The sequence below is a fragment of the Haplochromis burtoni genome, unplaced genomic scaffold (genome assembly GCF_018398535.1).
Source record: "Haplochromis burtoni strain Fernald_Lab_line unplaced genomic scaffold, NCSU_Asbu1 Contig_114, whole genome shotgun sequence".
NCBI classification, from domain to species: Eukaryota; Metazoa; Chordata; class Actinopteri; order Cichliformes; family Cichlidae; genus Haplochromis; species Haplochromis burtoni.
The window spans coordinates 73,531-87,716 of record NW_024582475.1 but is presented as its reverse complement, the minus strand read 5'-3'; the positions used below and the strand labels follow the sequence as shown (position 1 = coordinate 87,716).

The following is a 14,186-nucleotide window of genomic DNA, read 5'->3' as shown; positions in this document are numbered from 1 at the left end:
CACTGATCAAAGCCCACTGATCAATGGCCATGAGTACCATTCACAGTGAGTTCAGTGGTACTAGTTTCAGTCATTATGCAAATTTTATGAAATCGTCTTACAAATGACATGACTTAATGTGTTTAATTATCCCCACAGTGCATCCACTAAGACAAACTCTTACTGTGTTTTTTCAGTGAGTCAAATTCTGCTATTACATTTTCAATTAATAATTAAAACTACACTCTGTTTTGGTGATGCACTATGAAATATAAACTATGGATGAGACTGATCTCAAAGCTACCTAGCATTGCATCCAACAAAATAAAATAAAATAAAACAAATGATGGCTTATGGAACTGGATCTGGAAATCCAGCCTCAAGAATTCACACAGTTTACTTTGATGAGAAACACTGAGTGTATATATAGGCTTTGTTTGTTTACTCCCAAATTATGTACTCTGATTACTTCTTTCGCCACTGTTTTTAGCCGTCATGACAAGGATCATTCTTGTGGCCTTCAGATAATATTTTAGGTATAAATTGCATAATTGCAGAATAATAAATCTGTGAAAAACCACACCACAGCAAAAGTAGAGTTAAGGGGAAAAAATGCAGTGCCAAGTTAACCGGGCCTATCAAAGTGGGATAAAAGAGGAACACAATAACCAGCAACCATAAATAAAAAGCTGAAAATAAGCACTGTAAGATTAAAACTAGACAAGAATTATAAATCCTTATCCAGTACCAGTGTTACTCTACCAGGCCTTACTGCTCTAAAATAAACAGTCTACCTAAAATTCAATAAAAGAACATTTCAGTTTAGGAGATTTACTCTCCCTCTAAATACCCCCTGCCTGACCACAGAAAGCAGAAGTAGATATAAATGAGGGCAGTGCTATATTACAACCCAGGCTGTCGATGTGAGAGATAAGCCTGCTAGCAGTAGGGGAAAAAGGTAAACATTCAGGGAGATTAGATGAAGGACATGCACAGTTCAAACAGTGGCCTGAGTGGCAAAATACTGCTCGCGGCGCCAAAACAACTTCATCATCTAGATTTCAGACGGAAAAGCAAAAGGTCAGTTCAGTTCAGATTTAATTTTAGCTTAAGTTTGATACGTTAAAGCCACAATCTACTGGGCAGTTGTTACAAGCAGAAGTAGGCATGCCGACTCAAAGCTGAGCCTGATCTTATCTAGAGCGTGTTACAGCTGTCAGTGCTTGCTGGTCTGCTCCTGAAGCCTGAGGACTGGGTGTGGTTTCAAGTCAGCCTGCTGTCTCTTTGCTGGGAAAGGGACACACAGACACACACGCATAGACCAAAAGCTACAGTCAAACTTGTTCAGGTCACGTGACACAAGTGAAGCCAAAAGTTCATCTTGTTCACATCTGCTTCTGGAATCCCTCACTGATGACAAACAGTGAAGCGAGGCACAAAGTTGCTCATAGTACTGTGAGTTATACCAAACAGCCAATTGTTTGCCTAACTAATTTTGCACAGGGTGGAAACACCAGTGTGGAGATGAATGGTTTATGTAAACGGGTTTTCCACAGAGGAGCTTCTCAAAGGTCACATTATTCATTTGACCAAGTTGGTTCTGCACAGTGAGTCACACAGAGGAACTCCACCTCAAAGATTTTCTGAATGGACAACATGGTTAGATTTAAAGAGACGGGGGAGGTGAGCTTGTGTGCACTAAAGTGACAGACACCAGTGCACTTGCGTGGCAAGTGAGTCATCCTACCTGTCTGCTGGCAACTAACTAATGTAATGGAAAGCAGAACTGCCAGTTCTTGGCCGTGTCTTGTTACAGTGGGTGATAGGAAGAGAGATTAGCTTGCATAAAGAACAAATGAGCATGCTGGTGGTCCATAGGCGCTGCACAAAGTAGTCTACATGATGGAGCTGTACACTGTCACGTGGGGGCGGTGTCAAAAGTATGTCTCTTGTTTGGCTCATCTCAAGGATTAGCTTCTGTCAGGTAGGACACACAAGTCACAGAGGAAAAATAACATTTTTTAGTGAAGTGAAACCAGAAGTTCATATGTGTCCAAAACTGGGTCTGTACTTCTCTTTTTGAGCTTTGATGTTTTGAGGTTCTTCTTCTTCGTGGTGACCTTTGATGTTGTTTCCTTTCCTGCTCAAGTCAACATTTCAACCAACCAGCATTCAAATTATGTTTAGTGTCATCATAGCTGCCCACTGTGAGCTTTTTAGAGGACTCCAGTGTGCAAGTTTGACTACTCTGAATTCCTGTAATCCCTGTCTCTAGCTAGCCAAAGACCCATTAAAACTGGCACCAGTGCATGGCCATAAATCCCACACAACACCCTTTTAATTATTCCTGCAACACAGAACACGTCAAACTGCTTTTCTGTCTGTGTTTTGGACATGAACAAGCCACTATGCCAGTCGTCTATCCTTACTCACAGTCAGACTTGATCAGGCTTGATCACTGTGAATCTATCTGTGCGCTTTCCTGCTTAAAGAAGTGTCGCTGGCACCTGTCTGCTTCCCCCCCTGTCGGATATGGGTGTGCCTCAGAGGCCTTGGGAAAAGATTTCCACACTTAGCTTAACATCTTCAAAAATGCAAACAAACAGAGTGCTATTTCAACGGTCATTGTATACTGTCTGTTTGTTCCAACTAAATATTTGTTATTTTATGTCACACACGCACATGCACACACTTGAAAACTGACAAGTTGTTTTATCTGTTTTACAAAGGCTGGATGTCCCGTATGTCCGAGTGAGTAGCCTGAGGCTTAACATGAAGTAACAGTTAGATTAAAAACAGGAAATGAAGTGTGCAGGAAATACTTTGGTAGACTTTAATAGCCATCTAACTGTGTCTCTTATGCTATTTATAGACTTTGCTCACTGTCCATTGTTTTTTAGATCGTCACTGGTGAACATTTCAAGCTTTACTTGAATGGCAAACCCACTTATATATTACATAACCGGTTATATTTAAGCCGTCCTTCATTCCCAGGTGTCACTTCAATTAGTCACCTCAAAATTTACCTTGGGTCCCACTCTTTTGGGGTCATTAAAGGTTAATTCATCAAGTGTCTGTATATCCTTGACATTCCTTGATCTCTGGTGACATCACTGCTAGCGTCAGCTTGTCAGTACTCATTCACAGTATTGCAATGTTGGTTAATGGGGAAATTATGGGTCAGCAGGGTTAGTGTGTGGGCAGTCTGTGCACAGGAAGACGGACAGCCCGTCTACCAGCAGAGAGTGTCTGTTGTCAGATGGCAGTAGTGTCAAAAACGTGTGGTATAACCGGTCTATTGGCTTCTGTAGGTCCTTAAAACAGCTGTCAAGAAGAGCAACATTATAAAAACACAAAGAGCTGAAGTGAAACTGAGTGTTAAAAACAATGTCTAGTGTCCACTGCAGCCACTATCTTGACTTTTCATGCTGTACGCTTTCTTTTTTCTTTCCTTTTTAAACATTTTTCCTATTCCTGGTGAATGTCACAGGTGAGATTTTGGAAAACAGCTTGAAAATATGTTTGCGGTGGTTGAAAACTCCTCTCTGTAGGCTCTCTGTAGGCAGATAACCTCAGCAAATTTAGTAGCATAAATTAAGCATAAGACAGTTCACCACTTCACAGTATCATTGGGTCATGGTATTTTAACTGAATTAATATTGTGATGAGAAACCTGGAAAGTGAATGATATCCCTATAAGCACAAACTGTACTGTGTGTTTACAGCTAAGTAGAACAGTAGGGAAAGTTGTTAATATCAGCATGTGAGCGTGTTAGGTTAATAAAGCCTTATAACAGATGTTTAGCCTCACAGCACTGCTTAGATAGGAATAGACTAAGAAATAAAGTGCTGTAAACAGCTGTTCCCCCCCACAATTACATCTTTTAGATCATTAAACAAATTTTAATACAAAGATAACTCAAACAAAAACTATCACCACCATGTTTGACAGCTTGTGTAATGATCTTTTAATTAAATGCTGTTAGTTTTACCCCAGATGTTACAGGAGTAAAATATTCCCAAAAATTTGACTTATGTTTCGTCAGTCTGCAGAATATTTTCCCAAAAGTCTTGAAGATCACCAAGATGTTTCTCTGGCAAATGTGAGATGAGGCTCTGTGTTCTTTTTGGTTGGCTGTGGTTTTCTCCTTGGAGCTCTCCCAGTTATTGTTAAATCATGAAATCTGACCATAACTGAGTAATTTTGATATGCTGGGCTTTTTCCTCCCTTTATAAATGAAATAATCATTTAAAAACTGCATTTTGTATTTACTCTAGGTAACTCTGACTAATATTAAAATTGTTTGATTATCTGAAATGTGTAATTAGGAAAAAAGGAAATCAGAAAGAGGTGAAATACTTTTTCACATCACTATGTGTTTGTTCGTATTTTATTATATTTCCCATCTCTTCCAAGCCAGCATTGCACTCCAACAACACTGTCACACAGACAATCTCAAGGAAACCGATGAAAATCAAGCAGAGATTCTTCTTCTGTGTCGAAACTTGCACACCAATTACCCACAGAGCAATTTGATTTATTTGTTTGGAAGCGTGTAGTCTTCAGACCTAAGCAACACTGCTTCAAGCAACATCTCCTGAGACAGTCTTTACACTTAAAAGAGTCCAAATGAACATTTCTTCACACATGCTCCAGTACTCACAAAGACTTGCAAACAGAGTTTGTTGTTCAAAAGTAACAAAGTTTCCCTTTACTGTCAGACAGGAGTGCCTTTCTCAGTCTTTAGAATATTGGAGGAAACCAGTCCAGGATTTTATCAATTCTTCAGTCGGATCCAGTGTGATATTAGAAGGAAAAACGTTTTGCACTCACACTGAGATCCATATATTACAAAATTACAATGATTATTAAGGTGAGTCTTACAGTACTTTCTCATGAACGGAAGCTTTATAAAGGGTCTTTCACCTTTCCAACAATAAAGTCAGAAGAGTAAAGGTGGTGTAAGCAAAGCTCCAGAAGCTACCAAGCCCACATCCCCTGGGGCCAAAGAGAAGGAGATTCCTCCCCTCCACTTGTTTGTTTTTCTCTCCTCAGAAACTGACAATAGCCGTCTCCTGTTCTTCTGCCCTTCCTTTAGTGGCTATTCATAGGTGTATTGCAATTGCGTTTTGCACTTCACATTCTCTCTTATGAACTTGATGAAGAGGAGCAGAGAAAGAAGGAACTAATTATGTTATTTTGTATTTTTTTTTGATCCAGATAACTGTGTTTAAAATTGTAAAATAGGATTTTGGCCCCTTCGCTCAGAACACTACAATCTTCTAGCTATGTGTGTACTTTGATGCTTTACTGTCCTGTCAGGAGATGGTATAACTCACATACTGATAATAAAACCCCAATGGTAACTGAGTCGATCTGACCACACTTATAATAATTCATTCTGGAAATCAAATGAAGATTTTAATTTTGGATTATTTTCAAACTAAACTCTAAGTGCCACTTTGCCAAGTTTATATGAATGTATCTTAACATTCGTTAGCCTGAAAGCAGAAAAGGGATGTTTGATGAGTGCTCTAAATACTGACAAATATCTAATCAGCTGACCACATGCAAACAACTGAGTTTAGTATCTACACTGTTGGTTACCATGATCTACTGAAATTCAAACTCAATATCAGAAAAGGGGAAGAAAAGTGAAGTGGCATGGTTGTTGGTGTGAGACAGGCCAGTTGGAGCATTTCAGAAACATGTAATATAGTGGGTTTTTCCACACGACCACCTCTAGGGTTAATAGAAAATGGTCCAAAAAAGAGAAAATATCCAGTAAATGCCAATTCTGTCTGAGAGAAAATACCTCATTGGTGTCAGAGCTCAGATGAGAATGGTCTGACTCTGCCAATCTGATAGGGAAGCACTTCAGAGGGTCATTAATATGGTCCGAAAAGTCATTGGACATCCTCTTCCCTCCCTGAAGGACCTCTACAGCACTCGCTGTCTCAAGAGCGCACGCAGCATCCTACAGGACAGCACACACCCAGGACACCGGGTATTTGAGCTGCTGCAGTCTGGCAGGAGGTTCAGGCTGCTGTGGTCGCAGACGAACAGATTCAAGGACAGCTTTTACAACAGGGCAATAGCCCTAATCAATGCAAACCTGATTGCCTACCTCCCTGGACTTTTTCGGGGGGTAACAACAATAAAAATAATAATATTTATATTCATAACAAGGTTCAATAATAACAATGTGCAGTACACATACACTTATTTTTCTTTTTATTACTTTTATTACATAAGTTGCTGTGTTGTGTTGTGATGTGTCGTGATTTTTTGTGCTGTACGTGCCGACGTGGGACAGTTTTCCAATTTCATTGTACTATTGTACTATTGTACTATGTGTGGCTGTGCAATGACAATAAAGACTCTTATCTTATCTTATCAATAGTAACCCAATTTGTTACAATCAAGGTATGCAGAAGAGCATCTCTGAATGCACAACACATCAAACCTTGAAGCAGATGGGCTACAGCAGCAGACCAACACTCTGGTCAACTAAGAACAAGAATCCGAGGCTCCAGTTTGCACAGATGCACTAGAACTGGATAGTAAAGAATCACAGTAACGTTGTCTGGTCTGATGAGTCTCAGCTTCTGCTGGGACTTTCGGATGGTAGGGTCAAATTTAGCATAAACAACCTGAAAGCATTAATCCTGCCTTGTATCAACAGTTCAGGCTGCTGGTGGTGTAATGGAGTGTGGTATATTTTCTTGGCACTATTTGTAGTACCAACTGAGTATTGTTTAAAAACACAGAGTACCTGACTATTGTTCCTGACCATGTCATCCCTTCATGATGACAGCTTACCCATCTTCCGATGGCTGCTTCTAGCAGTATAACAGACCATGTAACAAAGCTCAGATCATCTCAAACTGGTTTCTTGAACATTACAATTCACTGTGTTTAAATGGCCTCCAGAGTCACCAGATCTCAATCTAACAGAGCACCTTTGGGATGTGGTTCAACTGTAGATTCACATCACGGCAGCCAACAAACTGTGTGATGCTCTCATGTCAATCTCTGTAGGATGTTTCCAGCACATTGTTGAATATATGCCATGAAGACTTAAGATAGTTCTGAATGCAACAAGAGCTCCAACTCAATATTACAATGGTGTACCTAATAAGGTGGCTGGTGAGTGTACATATCATGTAGACATATCATATCCAAGCTTGGCTTTTGCACCACGTCCATGCTGTTAATATTTCTATTTAAAGTTTGTTTTAATATGTTTTATTTTGTAAACCAAGAAATTTAAAGTTGTTGTTGTTTTTTATTTTAATAAGTACTTGTAATAATAATAAGCTGAACAGTAGTGCCAAATAAACAATACATGGATTGATGATAAATAGCACACAATACCCTCATAACACATTGTTGCAAAACTAGAATAATTAGCTGGCTGGCACTGTCCATCTGGACTTGGATAAAACTATTAATTTAACTCTGACACTTCCCAGTGGTCTAATTAACTCCACTTTAACATGTATGCCGCTGAGTTAGTTCTCAGTAATGCCAGGAGTAAACGTACGCCAACACCTTTGGTGCCAACACGAGTGTTAAACCTTCTGTTTATGTTTGTTGACAGCTGGCCAAAATAACCGTAGGGTGCACTCTCTTCACAGTGAGACAGAGCTAAAAATACATGTGCTGTGCATAATGTAAACTTTTCAAATTACAGTTCCTCCTTTTGCGAGTTTAGCCGTGCAGCGAAAGCAGCTACTGGTGATAGATAAAGTTGTTGACTTTGGGGTTACGCAGGACAGATGAGGTAGGCTCGCTCCGGCTCCTGAAGGTTTTATGAATGCTAAAGTGCCCGTCAAGAGATCAACAGATGTTAGCTTCCACTCCTCTCTGATAATGACCTGCTGATTGAGGGGATGCAGTCTGTGTCTCTGACTAAGTAGCATCTCTCAGCGGGAACAGAACTGACGCACACTTCTGTTCCACAAAAAGGCGAACATGATGAAGTCTTTTGTCACTTGTAGTCTTTAAAGGGCTCTGAGCTTTTCTTTCTCACAGGACAAACGTCAGCGTTCCTTAATCTTTTATTCTGTAACCAAGTGGCTAAACACTACCAACATTTGCCAGCGTTTCATCATCCTCGTGTTCACCTCTTTTCAATATTCACATTTGCATTTCATGATCACATTAGACACTGCAGCCAGCCCATCACCCACACTCCGAACTAAAGACCACTCCACCGCCCTGTGCTGAATCACACTGGCACCCTTCTTGCAGACAACGGTGAAGTGGCATTGTGCGCAACAGGTGACTAACACAGTTCAATCCACTCAGCAATGTGCCTTCAAACAGAAAGAGGCTGCTGAGATTTAGCCTCATTGTCTTATATTTTACAGCCATCACGTCTACAGTGAAACACGACATCTGTTGCTGCTTAAATTTACGCAGGCAGGTACAAGCTTATCCCTTGAAACATGCCACACTACTAAAATTCTCAAACGTCACACTAAATATTTAGTTTAGTGACAGACGAATATAATCTAAACCAGCACGAAGCTCTGATTGTCTACCTTTAGGCACAAATAAGTTTGACTCCACAGCACACAGCCCTAATCAGCTCCATCAAAACAATCATTAACTAACCTCCTGCTGTCTCTTACTGCACGCACAACGCTGGGCCAGATTCCAGACAACACCTCAGACACTCCTCGTCCTTACCTCTCACACATCATGTCGTGCACATATCTCCGTAACACAAACAGAACCTTATGTACAGCACTCATTATAACCTACACGCACACTGGGGGAAAAACACTGTGTTCAGTAAATCTGAACAAAGTTCACTGAACCTTTTTCAGTCTTTCACTGATACATAGTATTTTGGGGCGTATAGATGTTTTTCTTATGAATTACTCTGAATTACAGCTTCTCAGTTAATGGTACAGTATGATTTACACCTAGAAAAAAATGCAGACAAATGTGATATTTGTTACTACTCTCCAGTCAGAGAGCCACTGTCTAATAATCTTTAATTTGCTCTAATGCGTGTGGGGCTATTCAAACATTAGTACAGAGCTCACATTATGGCTTTTAGAATTAAATTAATGGACACAATTTTACTTTTTATGAAATTGCTTAATATGGAATAAAATGCTGTGCGGAAAAAATGTTACAGCAACATCATGCAGGGGGAAACAAATCGCATTAAAAACATCTGCTAATATGTTTTCGTTAAGTCTTTTCACTGGTGTTATACACAATCTCATCTAATCACTGTGGTGCATTACTGTCTCATTCTCACGTGTTCAGGTTATCTAGAACAAACATTTAAACTATAAACAATCGGGTTTTCTGCAGTGACACACCAATCTCCTCTGTGTTTATCCTGACTCTTTAATGGTGTAAAGGTTATAAACCCAAACCAGTGGCCATAACGTGAGCGCTGCGCTCCCATAGGTCGGGATGTTGTGAACGCACCGGTGATAGGCAGCCTTTGCAGGCTGTTAGGAGGAAGCCATCTGCTCCTGTTTATGGTCCATTAACCCTGCTACCCCTGGATAACCAGGCCGCCCCCACAGCAACAGGTTCAAGAGGTCTGGGCGGCTAACTGGGATGATATCTAATTGTCATTCATGTTGAAAAAAAAAGGTAACAGCCCACTTCTTGTTTCCGTTTCATTGCATTTCATTAGTTCATAACATTATCATCAAACAACAATAACTGGAAAGTCCTTACCTTCCCAGAAGTCCATAGGCATACTGTGAATCTGTTAGCAGTAATGTGATCTCTCCTTTCTGCATGGACATGACACACTCCTCCAAGGCCTGCAGGTCTCAAAGTACAAGTCATTTAGAGGATTGAGTACGTATTATTTGAATTACACAAAAGACAGTGTCTGCTTCTTCTAACTGACTGCAACGTTAGATGATGAACTCCAAGTATCTGAACCTGGTTTTCCGATATGCTAGCTTAATGACTGTCAATGTCAGTCTGTCTGGTTGGTCTTATAGGTCTCGTTTGGACTTGGTTGTTTTGATATTAGAGGACAAGCAATAATTTTACTCGTGTGCCGCTGAGGTTTCCTCTTGTGCCACCACAAGCGGTTGATGGTTAAGTCTAATATTTATTGGATGGCTTACCTTTACATTTGGTTTATTATTTATTCATATATAGCTCAGAATATCTTCTGAATAAATAAGACAGAAAAACGTCGGTGAGCAATTCTGTTTTTTTTTTATGATTATATAACTAATAGCTATCTCATGAAGTTTCTTCCTGTTAAAATTGAGTTTTTCCTTCCCACAGTCACCAAGTGTTGGCTCATGGGAGATCGTGTGATTGTTGGGGTTTCTTTCTAATATTTTAGGGTCTTTACTTTACAATATAAAGTGTCTTGATTGACTATTGTTGAGAACTGGTGCTATATGAGAAAAAACTGATTTGAATTTAATTGAACCTCATCAAGAGGATTCTGCCTCATTTTAGCAGCGCAGCAACAAATTATTTCATCTGTAATTATCTTATGAGCAGTAATTAAGTAGTAATTAACCAGTTCCAGATTTTTGGTTTCTGCCTGGCTCTTGCTTCTGACCTCGACTACACTTTTTGTTTTTTTCTTTTTTCTTTTGTTTTAATCACAAACAGGCCCATGTTCTGAGTCACTCAGAACATGGGCCTGTTAGCATGGGCATGTTAGCATGCTGATGTTAGCTCACGGACTCAGCAGCTTGGCTAGAGAGATTTCCTGACCTACTTTTTGTGTCTCTATCCGTCACTGTGTGATGTAATACAGAGACAAACAAGTGTGATGTAATACACACTCTCAATAATGCAGAAACACACGTTGTGGCAGAGGCTTAAAGCTTTCACCTGGTTCACATCTCCCTCGCCAATAACAAAGACAAGCTTGCAGTCCTTTTCCACCACAGTGCGGTCCTCCAGGACACACTGCATCTTTACAGTAACCTCCTGGTCCCAGGCAGGGTGTGGGCCCTGTGGAGTCCCAGGCTCCAGCACTTTCTTCCTCAACAGCCGGTCCTCTGCGTGAGGAAAGAAGAAAAGATTGTGCAGAGGGAAATGGGGTTAATCTGCTGTGGGTAAACACGTGCTCAGAAACAGCCACAAACAGGCCGGGCCTTAGCTCGGTCACGTTTTGGTCACTTGTTTTAGTTTGTCGTCAAAACTATATGAGACAGATAAAGGTTATAAAATCTAATTTATTAATTTTTTTAAAGGATTTCCTACCAACACATAATGTATCTTACCTGTAATCTCTGTCCAATCTTCTGCCATGAACAGGTCTTCAAAGCTTGTGGAAGTCCACTCCTGTGTGGCATATTCAGGAAAGAGACTCTCCGTGGAGCTGTCCCTCTCCAACACATCATCTTCTGTTGATGGGTCTTGAAATCTTACCATCTTCCAACTGTTTGATTTTTTGAATTTCTTCACTGCCTTGCATCCTGTCTCCCCACTCTCTTGCTCAGGATCAGAGGGGCTTTTTATCTCAGTGTCTTTATTCTCTGCTGCACTTCTCTGTGTTTCAGCCTGCTCACTCCCAAACAGCTCCTCGCCTTCCTCTGCAGGCGCACGGGGCAGCTCACTGAGACTGTTTCCATCAACAAGTCCGAAAATTGCCTCCTTCACCTCAGAATCTGTAGCCGTTACTCCAGGGTCATTATGCGCTTCACAACATGGCTCTGTCTCCATTTCACTACAGAGAGCATGGGCCTCCAAAAGAGATGATCCTCGTTGTTCACCCAGTGGTTCCTTAGGTGTAGGTTAGGAGTTCTGTTCACCAACTATGGTGTGTCAGCGCAACAAAATATCTCCTTCAAATAATATTTACAAAAATCCATGTTGCGCTTCAGTAAATCCAGGTCAGATCCTTAAATCCTAGCTTCATCGGTGGTTTTTTCAAAGTGTTGGTCCCATGCCTACTTTCGGTACTTCTGGCGCACTTTGACCTGTCCTTTTTCCGCTCGTATCAGTCTTAGTCTACGTAGTTCAGTGATGACACTTTAGTACACACACACAAAAATGATCAATGTAAAGAAACTGCAACGCATCGACGCACTCTCAGCCAGCAGGGCTTGTGCAGTGGTAATCTACAGGATTAGAAGAGAAAAACCTAATCTGCCAGAACGTCTGTAAGCTTCTTAATGACTTCACCGTTGTGCTCCATAACGCAGTTTCCATGAATGCAGTATCTACCAATGAGCTCTCAGCAGACACAAGCTCCCACTTAATTTACCCCAAGTTGCACTGGAGATTTGTATATTCGCTGAAGTGTCACAGGATTCACAGATGACCCGTGATAACACCCAGGCTGCAAAGATGACCGTGGATTACAGTTTATGCACAATCCATTTGGCTTTAGTCACAGTTATTCATTGGAAATGGAAATAAATGCAGTGTTTTATCCATCACACTTTCCATGCGATGTTTGCTTTTGTCATGGTTGTAAAGAAAATATATGCAAATGTTTCATCTTTAAAACACACAAGCCAGATTTTTTTAAGCTGCTATTTAACTTTACACCCCAGGCCAACAGCAGATTTACATTAAAGCAACACAACATATATACACTACATGAGTAAAAGCACTGGGCTGTCTACATATTACAGCTACAAGAGCTGCTTGGCCATTGACTCATGCCACAAAGCTTCTGGTGCAGTTTCCTGTTGATGTTAATGCCAGAGGAAGTTATTGAATCACTAGCGCATTGGCAACTTTTACATCAGTGACCATACTCTACGAGTTTACGTGGTCTGTGCCTTTGTGCCTTTTAGTTGCTGTGGTTCTTAAATGCTTCCACTTTGTAATAATACCACTTACAGTTGACCATGGAATATCCAAGAGAAAAGACATTTCAGAAACTGACTTATACTGGTTGCATTGTGTTATAGTATCATGCCCATTGCATGGCTAAGGTGCTTGATTTGACACAACTGTGGCAACAAGACTGAAAAACTCTGACTTTGAAGATTATGAGGTGTGGCCCAAAAGCATTTGTCCAAACATGTATGGGAGCAAGATATTTGGAAAAGTGAGATTTATTTTTTGTTCTACACTTCCAATTAGATTTATCTCATAATAAAAAGTGTGATAAACTATTTTGCTCTTTTTTTAAAAACTAGGAAGTGAAACTTTTTGGATTTAAAATCCCTTTCATGACAATGCCCATGGGTGCGGGAGCTCAATCGCTGGGAAAAACGCCCTGGCCTGAATCCAGGAACCTCTGGCTGTGGGGCAACAACACTATCGTTCACAGGTAATAATACAATGCTATCAGGTTTCTGCTAATGTAACAGAAAACCCCCCAGAAAATAATAACCCACTGACGTTGTTTCAATAACAGATCACTGTAAAATTATTTCCCACTTATCATTTTACCATATCAACACAGCAATACCAAAATCTGAAGCATTGCAAAATACACCCTATTAAGTGGTTTATGATCACACTTTTATTTCACAAATAGTTTGTAAACCCTCAAGTAGAGAACTGGCTAATATGTATAGGTAAATAAGAGCTGGCTGTGCTCTTTAATCAGCAACTAAAGTAAGTTATCTGTTAAGAAATGAATGAAAGTGCTTATTTGATTTCTGCCATATGGAGATAAGATAGGCTACACATGTTTTTATGTAAGGAGTTTGGTTCGGAATTTCTTTAATACTTGCTTTAGTTTTTAGCCAGATTTAAAGGAAATAATAATAATAATAATAATAATAATAATAATAATTTTAAAAAAATGTTGGTTCCAGATCCTCTCACGTCAATAAATATTGTATTATTTACTTAAATTTAAAATGAAGATTATCTGAATACCAATTATTCAAATTTTAAAGTTTCCGTGTACGCCACTGTCAGACAAGATATATATATATATATATATATATATAATATATTAATATATATATATATATATATAATATTATATAATATATATATTATATATATTCTTGTTCCGAAAATATGCTACAGAAATTAAACATAAATTACTGCTAAATCCCATCAGGTGTAACTTTTTATAGTCTACCTTATTCTAACGTTGCAAACAGTCACGACATGCCATTTACCAAAACCCCGGTGGATGAGATTAACTTCGACCAAACCCCAAACCGCGAACGGATCAAAGAGCAGATAAAAAGAGATCGGGGTGTCCGACGACTGGAACTTCTCGAAAGCGAAAGTACGTGCGTGCGTGCTCCTGTAAGTGTGTGTTAGC

General features: G+C 39.8%; 1 protein-coding gene across 1 annotated transcript in view; it reads right to left on the bottom strand.

Moving 5' to 3' along the window:
• The window catches only part of fkbp16 (FKBP prolyl isomerase 16), a 32,914-nt gene extending 19,231 nt beyond the window's left edge, over positions 1-13,683 (bottom strand). The window contains exons 1-3 of the mRNA XM_005928669.3: positions 11,224-13,683; positions 10,829-10,998; positions 9,695-9,783 (exon numbers count right to left, since the gene is read on the bottom strand). Of these exons, the coding sequence (XP_005928731.1) occupies positions 9,695-9,783; positions 10,829-10,998; positions 11,224-11,665 (701 nt within the window). The 5' untranslated portion in view covers positions 11,666-13,683. The remainder of the gene's footprint in view (positions 1-9,694; positions 9,784-10,828; positions 10,999-11,223) is intronic.
• Positions 13,684-14,186: the final 503 nt, after the last annotated feature.